This window comes from Desmodus rotundus, chromosome 13 (genome assembly GCF_022682495.2).
Source record: "Desmodus rotundus isolate HL8 chromosome 13, HLdesRot8A.1, whole genome shotgun sequence".
NCBI lineage: Eukaryota > Metazoa > Chordata > Mammalia > Chiroptera > Phyllostomidae > Desmodus > Desmodus rotundus.
The window spans coordinates 8,963,350-8,979,290 of NC_071399.1; the positions used below are offsets into that span (position 1 = coordinate 8,963,350).

The 15,941-nt window shown below is 44.3% G+C and overlaps 2 protein-coding genes across 3 annotated transcripts in view; one reads left to right on the plus strand and one right to left on the minus strand.

Moving 5' to 3' along the window:
• SNX25 (sorting nexin 25) overlaps positions 1–571 on the plus strand; it is an 81,180-nt gene extending 80,609 nt beyond the window's left edge. Inside the window, exon 19 of the mRNA XM_024562685.3 lies at positions 1–571. Coding sequence (XP_024418453.2) covers positions 1–81 — 81 coding nt within the window. The 3' untranslated portion in view covers positions 82–571.
• LRP2BP (LRP2 binding protein) overlaps positions 557–15,941 on the minus strand; it is a 24,355-nt gene continuing 8,970 nt past the window's right edge. For both annotated transcript variants that reach the window (XM_024562802.4, XM_045197089.3), the window contains 6 exons: positions 13,488–13,601; positions 9,124–9,266; positions 8,939–9,044; positions 7,654–7,877; positions 5,835–6,009; positions 557–3,387 (listed from right to left, as the gene is read on the minus strand). In XM_024562802.4, coding sequence (XP_024418570.1) covers positions 3,322–3,387; positions 5,835–6,009; positions 7,654–7,877; positions 8,939–9,044; positions 9,124–9,266; positions 13,488–13,601 — 828 coding nt within the window. In that variant the 3' untranslated portion in view covers positions 557–3,321. The remainder of the gene's footprint in view (positions 3,388–5,834; positions 6,010–7,653; positions 7,878–8,938; positions 9,045–9,123; positions 9,267–13,487; positions 13,602–15,941) is intronic.

The window sequence follows — 15,941 nt, forward strand, 5'->3', positions numbered from 1 at the left end:
GTGCTGATGGAGCTGCTGCTGATGGAACTGTGTCCAGAGCTGAGAGCTCACGTGGGCCCCCCGGGAGCGGGTCAGGTTTGAGTCTGCACAATAAAACCACTGAGAGATGTCTGTGATGATGGACATGCTGCATTTCCTCTTTTCTCAGAGGGCTTGACTGAGAACAATGTGGATTTTATTTTAGTTACCTCCCTCCAGTTTTGCGGGAAGTAAGCAGAGTGGGTCGAGGCTGTCGCAGGCAACAGGAAAAACCACTTCTGTTAACTATTGGTTTTTATTTTCATAAGAATATAAATACTTTAAAGTTCAACATGCTGATTGACATATAAATGTTACTATGTGGTAAGAACCTAGGAAATCTTATAAATATTTATGAAAACTTTCGAAATGAAGAAGTGTAAATACTGTACAGATAATGTCCTCCCTGAGGATTTTGAACATTCCTATATTCATGTGTATCGAAGACCATTGTTGTGCAATGCTTTATGTAAAGTTACTGTGAAAAATTTGTCTTTATTTTTACCAAAGATTTCCCATAGTTTGAAGCATTTGAAGCAATAAAATATAAAAACGAATCCTAGAGCTCTATGACGTTTAAGTTGCTTATATCTGAAAGAGGCTGAAACACTTCAGGCAGTTCAAACATTTATCAAGTGCCCCTTTTTGTAGAAGACATTTGCACAGAAGTACTTCCGCAAGGAAATAGGTGGCTGCCTTTTCTCCGGACACAGGATGAATATGTGGAAAACACGATGTTGACGTGAATGAGAAGAAGCGGTGCACTGGGGGCGGGTTGTGAGCTGGGCTGCAGACGGGCAGGGCCGAGACCCAGAGACAGGAAGAGGAGGGAAGGACCTCTGGGAGTTCAGGGACAGGACTGTGTCGAGTCTCGTGGACCAGTAGGGGCATTTGCTGAGATGCAGGGGCCCACTGTTACTGCACAACTCAATCAGTTTTCCTGGGTTTTACCACCTATTATGCAGGGGTAATAAAACACGTTCCCCTATCTAGCTGCCAAGAATATCGAAAGCAAAACAGGCAGAAATTCAGTTTGAAATCCATGAAAGAAAAATGCTATAGCTATTAAAGTGGTATTGATGATATCACCGATAGATCATGCCTGCCACATTCTTGATATGAAACATAACTTCTGAAAGATAAATGATTGAAAATTAGTCAACCAAATTTTATCTTTGGGATTCTCACAGTTTCAGCTCTTTGATAATTATTTATCAAACTAGGACGATATTTGACACTGCAGGTAAAAATCCAAGTTGGCTGTTTATACGGGTAAGAACTGTCCTTCGTAGGGACGTAGGAAAGCCACCAGAGAAGAGAAGCGGTGCGAACTCGCCGAGGGCTGGGGACTACCTGCAGCACGGTTCCTGCAAATGTGCATCTCGTGCGCTATGTGGCTGCAGCTGCTGAACTCACACTGCAGGTGAGAGAACAACTCACTCCTCAGTCTCTCTTTAAGGTGAATTCTCATGTCATCTCCTACTTGAGGGTGTTTCAGACCCATGACTGATTGGTTTGTTTGTTGCACACAAGGACAGTTTATTGTTTGTCACTGACTAGACAGCAAGCAGACAGGCAGGGAACGAGAACCGGCTGGAAAATAAGCGTGGAGCAGTGCGGGCACGGCCGCGCCGGCCTGTGTGTTCATGGCAGGTAAAGAAAGAGCGTTCTTTACTTTGATGAAGAAAGACGGCAAATCTATTAAACGTGCTGTTAAAGCCAACATGCACCGCTTCACTGCATTGCCACGTGGGCATCCGTAAAGGCCTACGGAACTGGACTGAGCGCGGGGGAGGGAACACTCGCGGGGACGGTGGACCTTCGGGTGGCTGAGCAGAGTTACACGAATGGTAGAGAACAAGAGTGAAGCAAGTCGGCCTGCAGTGTAGAAAGGGATAAAACCTGAGATACTTTAGAATCTCGTAATTGCCTGAGATATTGAAACGCGTTACTGGAGGAGAGGAGAGTCTTCAGTAGAGATTTCCAAAGAAAACTGATTTTCAAGGATGTTTTAAGTGTGTAATTTTTAAGAGATTTAAGGGAGAAGCATAGGACCAGTTGAGGGAATGTCACAGAAAATTCTTTTGACATTTTCTTTCTTTTCTATAAAGACAAAATGAAGTTCAAGTAATATAGACAAACCAGAACATAAAACAGAGGGACGTCGTTTTCTGCCCTGCGATACCTGGTGACTGGCCGGGACACAGCAACGGCACTTCCCCGACTAAGACAGGATCTCATTTAAACCCACTTTCAGAAAGGATGGTTGCGGCTTTTAAAATAAAGCAACAGTAGCCTAGTATGTCCACAAAGAAGATATTACGGTATCTTTAAGACATATTGCCCCTAGCTGCGTTTCACAGATGGCCACCACTGCAGTCTTATGCATATGAATTCTATTTTCCTGCCCTCTTTTGTCTTCATTGAAGCCATTACTATAAGGAAAGCCTTTTGCTAACTTAATTTTTAACCATATTTAGTTATAGTTCTATATTGATTTCATTGAGATTTTTTGCACATTTTATCTTGCTTTGAAGTACATCTAGGTTTTTTAAAATGTAGAAAATGAAGCACAAAGAAAACATCTAGCTTTAATTGATGGTCTTCTCAGGAATATAGCAGTTTCATTAAATTAAGATATTTAAGGGAAGATATGGAGGGACATGGTTGTAAGCAGTTTCTTAAACCCACTGTTTTAAAGTTGATCATAAACCAGCCAGTTAAATTCCAACAATCTCTTTGCGAGTACAAGATGTCCCAGAAGATCCAGTGCCGTCTTAGCTTTAACAACTTCAGAAGCATATGCTACACAAATTTATTTTTAAAATTACTTGTAAATTCCTTCAAACATTTTTTCTTATTTGTTTTTGTGAATTTTAAATTTAAAAATGTAAATAACCAGTTGAAGTGAAACAATTTCATCTATAACATATTCTATACGTGGTGGCACTTCTACTGTGAAGTTGTCAAACCAGAGGCTGCACCGGGTCTTTCGGGACGCTGTACTTAAAGACGGGAGAAGAGATTTGCTTTACGGCATTAAAATGATTTGATGTGATTCAGGCCAGTCTGTAGGCTAAGAGCTGGCTTTTTGAGCGATTGTCCAACAATTTGATCCTGTGACTGCATTTCAAGTTGAAAAATGACAGAATACAAATCCAAGAATGAAAGGTAATGTGTCATCAGTAAAAAACCCAAACAACGTAACTTGAAATGGAGAAAATAACCGAACATAGCTGTTATAAAAATACACACATTTTAAAGGTATTAGGGTAGACGATCTTTGTTGAAATGCACAATGGTCTAAATTCTTTGACGAATAAGTAAAGAGTGAAGTTCATCCGCCAGTGCAGGGTTCAGACGACAAGCCTTAAAAATCAAAGGCAAAGAGTCAGTTATTTAAATATATTTTGAATTGTTGGGTCTTTTTACTTTTTAATAATTTTTGGTTTGTGTTTAAGAATAGTACATACAATGAATCTCAAGGGAGTTTCTTAATTAAGATACACATCTATTCTGACTTTTTAATTAGAGAAGTTCAAATTAGCCTATGCAAAAAAGATCATAGTAAAAATACCCATGCTGTTACCAATTGAAAGAGAGAAAATTTTATCAGTGTCAAAAATAAAGGAGATGTAGGCACTGATGATAGCAAGTCTAGGACACAAATTATTAAAGTGAGTAATATGGAAAGCAGTAACTTTCGGCCTCAAACTTGTTATTATCTCATTATGTGAATAGTAGCATCTCATCATAATCTTACTTTGAAGTATAACATTTTATTATGACTAAATAATGATACACAATAGTTCATAATTTCATAGAATGTCAAGAATCACACCCAAATCTCTCTCCACGCAGAAAGTGTCCCTTTAGTACCCATGGCAGCTGGTCACTAGATACTTGCTTGGTCACGTCTGGTGGCAAGAAGTCACCACGTTACAGGAAAAGCTTTTCTTACTGAACATTTCCTGAACAGTTGTATTAGCAGATTCTTCTTTATATTAAGCTCAAAATGCCCTCCATGTACTTTAGAACCATTAGAGGGCCCTAAGAGAGCATCTACTGCTGGTTTCCTGGAAACCCTGAGGCCAAGTCGTTGCAGCCACCCAGCCTGATGGAGGCAGAGCCGACACCAGCCCCAGGCATGGTCTCTGCACCATCCACCGCCTTCCCTTTTCCCATCATGCACTGCCGGTGGCTCCAATTCTGCCTCCCCACCCCCACGGTTCCTTTTCTATAGCCTTTCAGTCCAGTGAAGACCACTGTCGGAATGCCTCACGCCCAGTTTCTCTTATCACGCCTTACGACGTGACGGGATCCCAGACCCTTCACTGGCTTACAACATGCGAATTTTCTCTATTTTAAAAGCATCTCCCATAAAATACAGTGGCCAAAACTGAGTAATGGGGCCATTATCTCCAACCATATGGAAAACTGTTCCAAGACGGCCAATTGCTTATTCTGTTGTTTTACTTAGGATAAACATATACCGCAATCCAGGGTATTTTTGACCCAGAGTTTTCTCTGCTTCTGTTTATTTAGAAAAGATACGAAGGACAGGATACAATCTGAACTTGACTTGGTGTGGAAATTGGCATAATACATAGAACATTTAGATTTTTAAAAAGTTAAAGACAACTATTATTCATACTAATAGAATGGTATAGTGATAAATAGCTGTACTTGTGCACTGTATTTCTGTATAATTTAGGGTTCCCAACTTGCCTGCCGAGACTCCCACACACGGGGATCCCTGGGAGCTTCAATAAGTGTGCTCGCGTCTCAGTCCCCGAGACCGAGCCGAGCTGTTCTGAGTGAGGCCTGGGCTCTGGAAGTTTTGAGAGGACCCGGGTGGTGTTAACACGCAGACGACGCTGGGGACCGCTGCAGTGAGGGCGGATTCCGGCGAGGGAGTTGGGAAGTTTTGCCTGGACTCGCCCCCCTGCTGGAGCTGAACAGTTTGTGTGCGCCAGAACTGCTCTGTAGGTTTCGTGGCGAGGGCACTCTAATGGGATTGCCTGGGTGGCACGGACCCAGGTGTGCACAGGACTTCTGTTTTTCCCGTCTCTACAAAAGTGCTCACTTGCAGTTGCTCTTCATAATGATCCCCCTCTCCCACCCCTCCCCACTTTTAACAACGGACTTATATTACTATCATTTATTAGTTTTAGAGAGAGAGGGAGAAACGTCGATTGCCGTTCCACTCATCTGTGCACTCAGTGGTTGATTCTTGTACGTGCCCTGACTGGGCTGAAGCCCGCAACCTTGGCATATCTAGATGATGTTCTTACCAACTGAACTACCCAGGCAGGGCCAACAGTTGTTTGATTTGTAGATGTGAAATTTGTTTGGGATTTTAATAAGTTAATCACGTGGGTTAAAACATGAAAAGGCTCGTTTTAACTGGTTATCTCAAACTCATGAATATTCCTCCTCTGCCTGATAGATGTCACTCATACGAAACTTTTAAAAACCCTATTTCATTAAGGTACTACAGTGAGGATACAGGCTCACACTTTCTCCGGGTGAAAGGAGGCACGGACATTCTGGCTTTAAGGTCCGGGAGCTGGGCCTTAGCCTGCAGATAGTAGCAGAGTGAGAGAGCATAATACAGGACTTTTAATCACGCTAATCAGAACTGGACAGAGCTGTCTGCAGACAACCTACATGTCTGACCACCTCATCGTATATAGTGGTTGGTTATCTGACAATAATTAAGGAGGAAAAAGCACAAACCCGTAAAAGATGGTCAGGTCTCAACTAACAGCCCAGAGATTTCTGAGTCAATTGATATTTGTTCTCAGCCCACTTACTTTAGAATAATAGTGCCTAGCAGCCGCTTCGTCCTTTGTGATCCCCAAGCCGAGCTGGAGGCATCGCGCGTGGTAGAAGGACGCCATGGTCATGCCTCTGCAGATGAACTCCGGGAGACAGTCTGTGACCTTGGCTATCATGGGGATGTCGTGAGCCTCGTCGTAGTCGGCGATCCTGGTATGGTGGGAAATTGTGGAATGGAAAGGGCTCCAGTTATGGCTGACATTTCCACAGGTAACGTGTCCAGAAATTGTCCTTGTGCCCCACGTGATTTCCTCATTTCTACCTGGTGGACTGCTAACAAAGCGGTGAGGTGAAGGGCGAGTATGACAGAGCTAATAAATACCAGGGGAAGTGGCTGCTCCATAGCTTCCCTATGATTATACTCGTCAGGCTTCATAACCACTAGGAGGTAAAGGAAAGGTTATTTTCTTGTAATATTAATATTTTAAACTTACCTGTATTTTGCCATGTATAAGGTGCACTTTTTTGCCCAAGTTTTTGAGGGGAAAATAAGGGTGCACATTATGCACGGGTGTAATGATTACGTACGATGGGTATGATAATGGGCATGCTAATCCCATGCATGATGTGTACAAAGTGTGGCTGCGCATTATACACGGGAGCGCATTGTCCACGGCAGAGTACAGTGATATCACTGCAGGTTTCAACAATGCATTTTCTCTTTCTTTGGACCGTTTACTCAAACATGACCTTAAATTTGGACTTTTGTCCCACAGGACCAGAAAACACATTTAAAAACTTGCACATCTATCTTTGTTTAAAAGTGGGCAATAGGAAGAACTCATTCTGTGTAACCCAGGCACAAACACGGAGAACTGCGTGGAAAGGAGACCTAGTCGTGTCCCTGTTAACCCTAATGTTACGGGGAATAGGAATGTGGACAACAGTGGAATGTTCCAAAGGTTGTAAGAAATTAAGTCTTAGTTCCAGTCAAATGGGCATTTGGAGATTTGGGACATTGGAGAGGTCGCACCTTTATGTGGCCTGTGGACTGGAGGCCGTGATGCTGGGGAGGAGAGGGCAGAGGCAGCTGCTCTGTCCTCCGGGCCGTGGCCACCTCCCATGGGCTGGGGGCCTGCGGGCTCTGTGGGAGGGGAGGGCATCACTGGCCGGGACACACATCGGCCCAGGCTTGCGGCTGTTCCAGATGGCCAGGGCGGCTCTTTCTTGCATGTTACTTTTGTTCAGCATGGGTAAGTAGATGCAGGAAAGTACACAGGCTCAGGGAAAAGAAATGTCCCTGTTGTATGAAAATTTCCAAATATTTTATAAGGTGTTAGTGTTGGAGTCTTTTAACTGTTATTCTCACTGTACAGTTCTTGTCAAGCTATACAGAAATCACATACTTAAAGAGCCTGTGGCTAAGGGTGCAGGAAGCAATGGATTTAGTATTTAATATACATCTCTGATGTGCCAAGCTATGTTAGGTACTTTATATACACTATTTTTATAACCCTGCAGTAAAAGTATGTTCTTATAAGTAAAGCAACTGATGTCTCCAAAAGTTAAAAATCTTGCTTAAGCTCACTCAGCTGGCATACAGAACTAACGGCACTGAAGTCCTGAAGACTGATGTCATAGAATTGTATGATCTGGTATGGTAGCTGCTAGCTAGCTACACATGGCTGCTTAACTTAGTTAAAATCCCACTGTAAAAGTTCCGTCCTCAGGGGCACTGGCCACGTTTCAAGCGCTCAACAGCTCTCGCGCACAATATTGTAGCACCTCCCACGAGCACCTGGCACAGCGCGTCCAGCAACAGTTTCCGTAAGTACTTTCCTTCAGCTCATTTACCTTTTGGAAAACGCCACACACTTCGTGAAGAACTTCATGTTATAGTAATACTCCACAAGGTTCCCCTGCGCATACACGTTTCCACGTTCTGCTGCTTCCCTTAAGCAATGCAGGGCAGCTTCGGTGTCCTGGCGGATGCCCTGTCCGTAGAAGTACATGAGCCCCAGTGCACCCTGGGACTCCAGATTTCCATTGCCGCATGCTTCGGAATGCCAATAAAACGCCTTAAAAAAAGCACAGTTTCATGTTGTTACAAGGTGAAATGACAAGGGAGTACCAGAAAGAGAAAAGTCTCTAATGGTAAGATAGCATCCTTAATTCAGCTCTAGGAAATAGTTCTGGTTCCTTGAAGGTATTTCAGGCTTGCATCAATTTCCCATGCCTTAAAGAGAGAGTGAGTGTAAGGTGAGACCCCTGTGGTCTACCCCTCAGTGCCGGTGAGGTCACTGCCTAGAGTTCTGCTCTCTCAGCTTTCAGGATTTTCAGATTTTCCACATCAACAAGGTGGGAAATGGGGACAAAGCGTCTGCATGGCTGTGAGCCGCACCTGCTACTGGCACAGGGGGGAGGGAGGAAGCTCAGGGAAGGTGGAGCTCCAGGTGGGTCTCAGAGAGGGCGCTTTCAAGATCAAAGGCAAGCAAAGATAAAAGCCGTGTGGAGGCCCAGGTGCATTTGCTTAATACTCAGCTACCTGAATGGGAATGAGCTCGGAAAGTTATTTCCAAGTGAGGTGCAGTTGTCCAAGGAGGGTCTTACATTGTTAGGTGGCTCTAACAAGTTTGCCCTGAACGCCTCTTACAAATAGAACTCAGCCCTACGACTCCTTTCCCCTCTAAGATTTCTTGGCAAATATTTCAGTCACAGACGATGAAAGAGATTGTAGTTCTGTAAAACTCTTAAATGGATTTAATTCTCAATTAGTTTTTGGTATATCTTACTAGTGTCATGCGACTTCCCCCATCAGTCAATACTGTAGCCACACTCACAAGGATTTGGGCTTCATTTCGGGACTCTCCCTCTTAGAACATTTATGGAATATATTTTGTATGTGTGACTTTTTTCCATACAAAATGCTCTCGCGGTTGCGGTCTCCTTTGGTAGACGCAGGGAAGGTAGCATCCATAGATGATTAAAGGAGGAAATGGGCTTGGAGGTCTTAAAATTTAAACTTTCTTCACATTTTAATGATATAGAGAGATTCAAAACCACTTGTTCCTTGTCACCCTTTTAAAGAAAGGACAGTGACACAAATCTACATGCTAACATAAAAAACAGATCAGGATACCTTTTCTAGCTCTTTGGGCTCCTTCGTTGAGTAATACAATCCTAGGATACTTTGAGCCTTCACACTAGCCTTTGGATTCCCATTGTCTGCAGCAAAAAGCCACAGTCTACAAGAGAAAGACAAGGCAAGGTGTTATTTGTTTCAGCATTTGATTAAAACGAGAACTCATTCTCAGGAAAGGTTACCTTTCAGCTTCCTCATTCGATCGTTTAACACCTTTTCCTTCGTAATAAGCTCTTCCGAGGTTGTAAGCAGCTGCAAACTGTAAGTGTCTTGCTTTGGGACATGGAGAATCAACTATTTTCTTCATATATTCCACTCCTTTTTCCTTCCACAAGGAACAGAACAAACAGAAAGCCCTCGGTTTTAGTTTTGCCCAGACTGGTTTCTTTCTCCCCATATGCGTGAAGCCTCCCCCCTCTGGCAGGATGCAATTCCTGCTGTGTGCCCGCGGTCTGCGGTCCTGGGGAGGCGTTCCGGGAGCGCTGGGGTGCGAGGCACTCCCCACATTGTTCAGCTTCCAGAGTTGCATGGCAACATCTCAGTAGAGTTTCCTTTCCCCGCTCCTCCCTCCCAGCTCCTAGGCCCTATTCTGAATCAGCACAGTTCTTGGAATTGATCGAAGTGCCAAAATAGCTGGGACTTCTTTCACATTTAGAATTCTCACGGGACATCTGTGAGCCCCAAACAAATGCTGTCTTCTCTCTCCAAGCCCGCTCCTCACTAAATGTGCTCAGCAGTAATGGACACACTGTATGCTAATCTTCGTATGACATCTCCGTGGTCACAAAGAGTGTCTGGAAGACATGCTAACCACGCCCTCCAGGAATCCCCCAGACACAGCCCTTGAAACACTGCAAGATAATACCTGTCAATCAAATGCAGGCATACGTGCTGTAATCCCCCCTCGCTGCTCTCGGAAGAAGTTGGCTGCTTCCCACATTAATAGACAAGAAAATCAAGGTGTTTTACTTTTCGTGAGCCCCAGGTTCTGTGGATTTATTTTGTGAATGTTATGTGGTGTGTGTCTACCAGCTTTCCCCCAGCTGGCTGTAAGAACTTAATGGTGTTCTTGTGAAGCGGTGTGTAAGCCCTCCCACAGGAGTGGACATGGCCGCTCCTTCCGCTGCTCAGTTGTTAGTTCAAGTGTCGGACAGAAGGATGGGGTCCCAGAGCCAGGCTTCAGACTCACGTTAGGGGAATGGCCAGTGACACAGAGACAGACAGAAGTAGAAAAGCAACGAGTTGGCGTGAACTTAAAAGTAGGGACTTGGTGTCTAGGGTGGGAAGTGAACCGGGGAAGGAAGTGATGTCGGCCCCACCTCTGAGCACTGCGGCACGTTGGGGTGTCAGAGGGAGAGCTCCCCACCAGCAAGGGCTGCTTGTGGGACAGCCAAGTCTCATGTAAGGCAAGGAGATGAGGGCAGTGGTCTGAGAAGAGGCTGAGGACGTGGGGGACTCTGCCAGCTGGACGGCAGTGGTAGGAGAGGGAGAGGAGCCACTGGGCAATATGGAGTCAAGACACCGATGGCCGGAGAGGCTCACATCTTGTGTGGTGGCCACTACAGAGCTGCGAAGCTCGGCGGGACCAAGTGAAGTCAAGGTTTGACGGAATTCTGGCGTCAAGTTCAGATAGAGTCTCGGTGGCTTGGCCTCAGGATGCCTGGGAAGCCCCACTGATGGCAGCAACCAGGCAGGCGGCCAGCTCGGGCCTGGGGAGGTTCTGGGACAACGGTGGTTGGTTTGGGAACTGAAAACCTGACTGCGTAAATGGCCAAGTAGCTGGCTGTCTGCGGGAGCAGTCCCAATTACACCCCTTTCTTCTGATCTTCACCACTGACGTCGTAAAAGTTTTTAAAGATGGACAGGCCACGGTCCGATGAGAGTTTGGAAAAGACGGCTTTGGTGGCTGAGTGAATGAGGGAGAAGAGCAAAGTTAGAGGATTTGCGTTTACTGTAGCCCAACTCAGGGTGCTGCGAGCCTGCGGTGAAACAGAGGGAAAGGGGAGGGAGGGCTGGAGACACTTGAATGAAATTCGGGAGACGGCGAGAGTCGATTGGTGTGAGCAGTGGGGAAACACTGTGTTTCTGCTCGTGAACGGAGAGCCTCGAACTGGCTACTCCTCAGTTGTAAGGAAACACTTCCTAGTACTGTTCTCTAGTTTTTCAGGTTTTTACTGTGAATAAATATCGAGTTTTATGAAACTTTCAGTACGTACTGAGACCACCATCTCGTTTCTTTTATTTGGGCTATTAAAGTGGTATATTTTATTCATAGATTCCCTTATGTTGAATTATTAAATGTCTGGGCTAAATCTTACTTGGTTATCATATTTTATTTTTTTAATGGGTTACTGATTTTGTTTGTAACGAGGCCAAATATTTTATTATCCTGCCAGCTGCCACCACAGTTTTTCTTAGAGGGATGTGATCTTTCTCCAGGACAGGTGTTGGAAAGGCCCCTGAGGTGATGCCCGGTAATGGCATCGCCGGCGACTGCTATGGGTCCACCTCGGGCCGGACGCTGTTCTAGATTCCTGGGGGGTCGGCAGTGAAGCAGCTAATTTTATGGAGCGTACATTCCAATTAGGGAGCAGCAACAAACAGCTGAGACAATCATGACGTCTGTGAACAAAGTAAAGGGGGCTGTTCGGGTAACATGGTCACAGAACACCTTCCAGAGGAAAGTTGAACAGGGACCTGACAGAAAGGAGGGCAGACGAAGAGGCGACTAAACTACATCGTGGGAAAGTGGGATAAATTTGCTTTTCTCAGTGAAGCAGAGGATGAAGCAGAAAGACACAGAAGGGGGAAGGGTGGGGCAGGAAGAGGACTGGGCACGTTGGTGAGGAGTGCAGCCGGGGAGAAGTCCTCACCAGAGGGCACCTGAAATGGCAGATGAGCAAGTTCAAGTTGTTCACTGCGTGGGATCTGGCTGGTCCTCTCTGAGGCCCCTCCATTTTAGCAGCAGCCACGCGACCAGCAAAATCCTTGCTTTATGAGATCATGAAAGACAACAGGCCATGCCCTGTGCCAGGGCAGAGAGAGGAAGGTATGGCCACAAAGATGATGAGTACGGATAAAAATGTGGCAAGAAGAAGAACAGCAGAGGTGATTAGGAGAACATAAACCACCTGGATATTTTAATTTTAAAGCTCTTTGACTATCTTTTAAAAGATTTTATTTATTCATTTTTAGAGGGGAAGGGAGGGAGAAAGAGAAGGAGAGAAACATCAGTGTGTGGTTGCCTCTCACACGCCCCCTACTGGGGACCTGGCCCACAACCCAGGCATGTGCCCTGACTGGGAATCAAACCGGTAACCCTTTGGTTCGCAAGCTGATGCTCAATCCACTGAGCCACACAAGCCAGAGCAAACTCTTTGACTGTTTAAATCTTAAGGAATGAGTGGAGTTGTCACACAACTTACTTTGAGAGGGAAAGTGTTTATTATAATTTTCTTTGTGCTCAAACATATATGCCTAGTACATGCTCAATTTTGGTATCTCAACCAGGGAGACTTAAGATGTCATGGCAGGAATATTATTGTGTGGATGCTGCATGGTTCACTTAAACTTATCTACTATATACTGAATATTATCTATCATATCCAGAAATTAAAATTAAATCTAACGTTTTATCAGTTTGGTTTTTTGCACATTTCCTTTATGTAGTTTGATGCTGTGATGTGGGCACATACAGGCTCTGTATTATGCTCTTCATATTAAACAGAGCTTTACTGCAGCGGAACTATAATTTCTTCATGAAGTTTCACTGTGTTCCTATGCTTCTTGGAACATATTTGTTGATCTATTAAATTTTTTTATTTCATTTATTAAGTACATATTTACTCTCTTCTAACAGGGGAATTTAGACAAATCACATTTGTCCAGTGGCTGCTGTAATTATTCTTTGTGTTTTTTCTCTTTTAATAAAATTTTTCAAGCATTCAGGAAAGTAGAAAGGATATACAGTAAACATTTGCATAACTACCATATTATTTCTGGTTTGCTATATTTGCCTCGTCCATTTTTTTACTAACTTGTTCCAGGTCATCGGAAGACATGTAAATACCAGCACAGTCCACAGCTAAATGCCTTAGTGCACTTCACAGCAGGGGCGGTTCTTCTGCACGGGCACCGCGACTGCCGCTCTAGTAAAGTCGTATTTATAGGAATTGTTTTTGCACGTGGCAGTTCACGGAAGAATATACTTTAAAATAATAACAGTGTTCTTATTTGATAGGATTTGGAATGATCCTTTTTTTTGCTTATTTTCCAGCTTTTCTCCATGTTTGTGTGGCTTAGGAATAACTTTGAAAATACAGAAAAGCATATTAAAAAATTACATCTAATGGTAGCAAGGAGAAGAGGCAAAAAGAAATTTTGTTGCTCACACAAATGTCCAAATGACTACTGCTGTCCTTTGAATGCTAAAAAGGTTAGGCATTGTTGAACTGTAAGGAGAGAAATATTAAATGTAAGTAATTTTAATTATGTCACATAACCCACTAACAGTGAATCTTAACACTGGGAGGAAAGAGAGACTTACAGCGTCTGCAGCTGTGCCCAGCCCGTCGTAGTACATCACTCCCAGCTGGTACGTTGCTTGATGGTCCTGCTCCTTGATCTCTTCAAACTGCTGTAATGCTTCTTCATACCATCCCTGCACGCTCCCAGGAAACACTGAATTATTTTTATCATCTTAAAGCAATCCCGCTTGTTTAATTCCCACCTAAATCTAGCTAGCAGCGCTAAGTGAGACAATAAAAGAGCAACAAATTCATGGAAGTTGCAAGTGAGTCATTGACAATCAACACCCAACTAAGTCAATGAAACGGACCTAACCTCTTGGCTCAAACTGCCAGTCCTCTCTCGAAATGAGAGCCTAGCCGTCTGCTCCTTGTAGCCCGGCATCACCCACCACTCCTGAAGTTTCAGAGATTTCAGAGCTGGGACCAAAGCCTCAGAGAAAATGGCCACATCAGGACATTCTCTGTCATTAAATCCTATCCCCACGGCTCCTGTCATCGATTTAAGCCTCCTCAGCAGGCAGACAGTCTGGTAACAAATATGCTGAGGTGCGAGGGACTGATATGGGTATTATATCCTAGTCCACCAGGCTCGGGTCTCACACCAAAGAATGGACCATTTGCAACGGTGGAGAGAGAGCCACTGCTGAACTGAAAGGTCATTATTAGAAAGAGCAGGCCAGAGAAAAACAACTTTTGGAAAACACAAAAGTAATTGAAATTCTCTCTTCATAAAATACTAATTAATCCACAAATTGATAAAAATTAACAAAAATTGCAGCAACATCCTAACATTTATTTTAAAGAACACATCACAACGAGTAAATGACTGAGTTGTGAAGTTCATTTTCCTTTCTGGCTAATGTTTGGCTTAGATGTGAGAGGCCTGGGAAAGTTAGAACATACAGAGGAATAGTAAGAAAGTTCTTTTAGTTTTCGTGATTTTAACTACCATATACCTGCTGGAAGATCTCACATACACACCTTCAGCCCAAACTTCTCCTTGGAGGACATGTAAGTTTTTACTTTGAAATCTGTCTACTTGGATGACTAAAAGGCATTTCGGACATAACATGCCCAGAAATTGAACTCCCGCTCGTCACCGCAGAACTCAGTCCTCCCCACTTCTCCGGTTTACGGTCCAGTGCGCCATTATTTGTGTCTTCAAATACCACGCACCACTGCTTCAACTCAGGGCCAGACCACCATCCTCTTGCCTGAACTCGTGTAATTTTACCCCAAACTGGTCTTGGTTCTATGCTTGCCTTCTGATCCATTCATCACAGACTGAACTTCAACGGCCTCTTACTGCATTTCAAAGCTCATGGAGAGCCATCCTCTGCCCTGCTTATCACCATGTGGGTCTCTTTTTAAGTCCTAGCACTCACCACGCCCTTTCTCGTCTCCGGAACGTTCCCTCTGTCCTCCCCTCTACCTGGAGTGCGCTTCCCCTTGGCTGTGTGCATTGCCTGCTTCCTTCCCTGCAAGTTTCGGTTTCAGCAACACATCCTTCCGCTCTGTCCCTAAGTTGTTCTCCATCACAGTGTGCAGTGGATTCCTTTCATGGAACGTTTTCTTGTTTTTCATTATACATATTTTAATCTACTTTCTGCCCTTACCCGATCGTAAACTTTATGAAGTGGGGACCATTCTGATTCCCTCTTCACTATACAGTTAGTGCCCAGCACAATAAAAGCAAACACTTACAAAGCCCTTGTTAGTTAGGTGCTGGGCTCTATTTTATAACGCGTGCATCCTCACATTAGCTCTACGAGACACACATTATTCCTCCCCTTTTACAGATGAGAAAACTGAGGCACCGAGAGGTGCAGTATTTGTGCCCAAGGACGAACAGCTAAAAAGCAACAGAACCATATGTGCACCGATGCCCAAAGCTGAGCGGCCCTTCTCTTAACTGTCAAGCTATGCTGTCCTCGCAGTGATGGGGCAGGACGGGCCCTCAACAGACATTGCTGCCAGAATTAAAGAAGGGGCCATCCACAGATGAAAGAGTAAGAGGGATACAGGTGAGTAGCTGCCCAAATAGTCAACGATGGTGAGGGGTCGGGGCAGCTGGTCCCTTTTCACATGTGCCCTTGGGCTCAGTGAGGAACTGGAGCTCTGTTGCCGACGCTGCAGTGAGCGTGGGCGCAGTCCCTCCTCGCCCCGCCCGCAGGGCCCATCAGTGTGATGTGCGTGGAGGCCCGTCCCCTCCTTACTCTATAGAGGAACACATGAGCTACCTTTAAGTACCAGATGAGAATCAGGGTCTCAATGACTGTTAACATGAAAATATTTTATACATGATATTAAATATTTGGGGCAAAAATATAACAACTAGATTTTTAATTTATAGTGTAAGCATGAGTTTTATACCCAAATGTCTCCTATAATGACTTTCGTTAGAATGACTTTTATGGAGAAAGGTCAGATGTCTCCTTAAGATGATACCAATGTGTCACACTTGAAGCTAC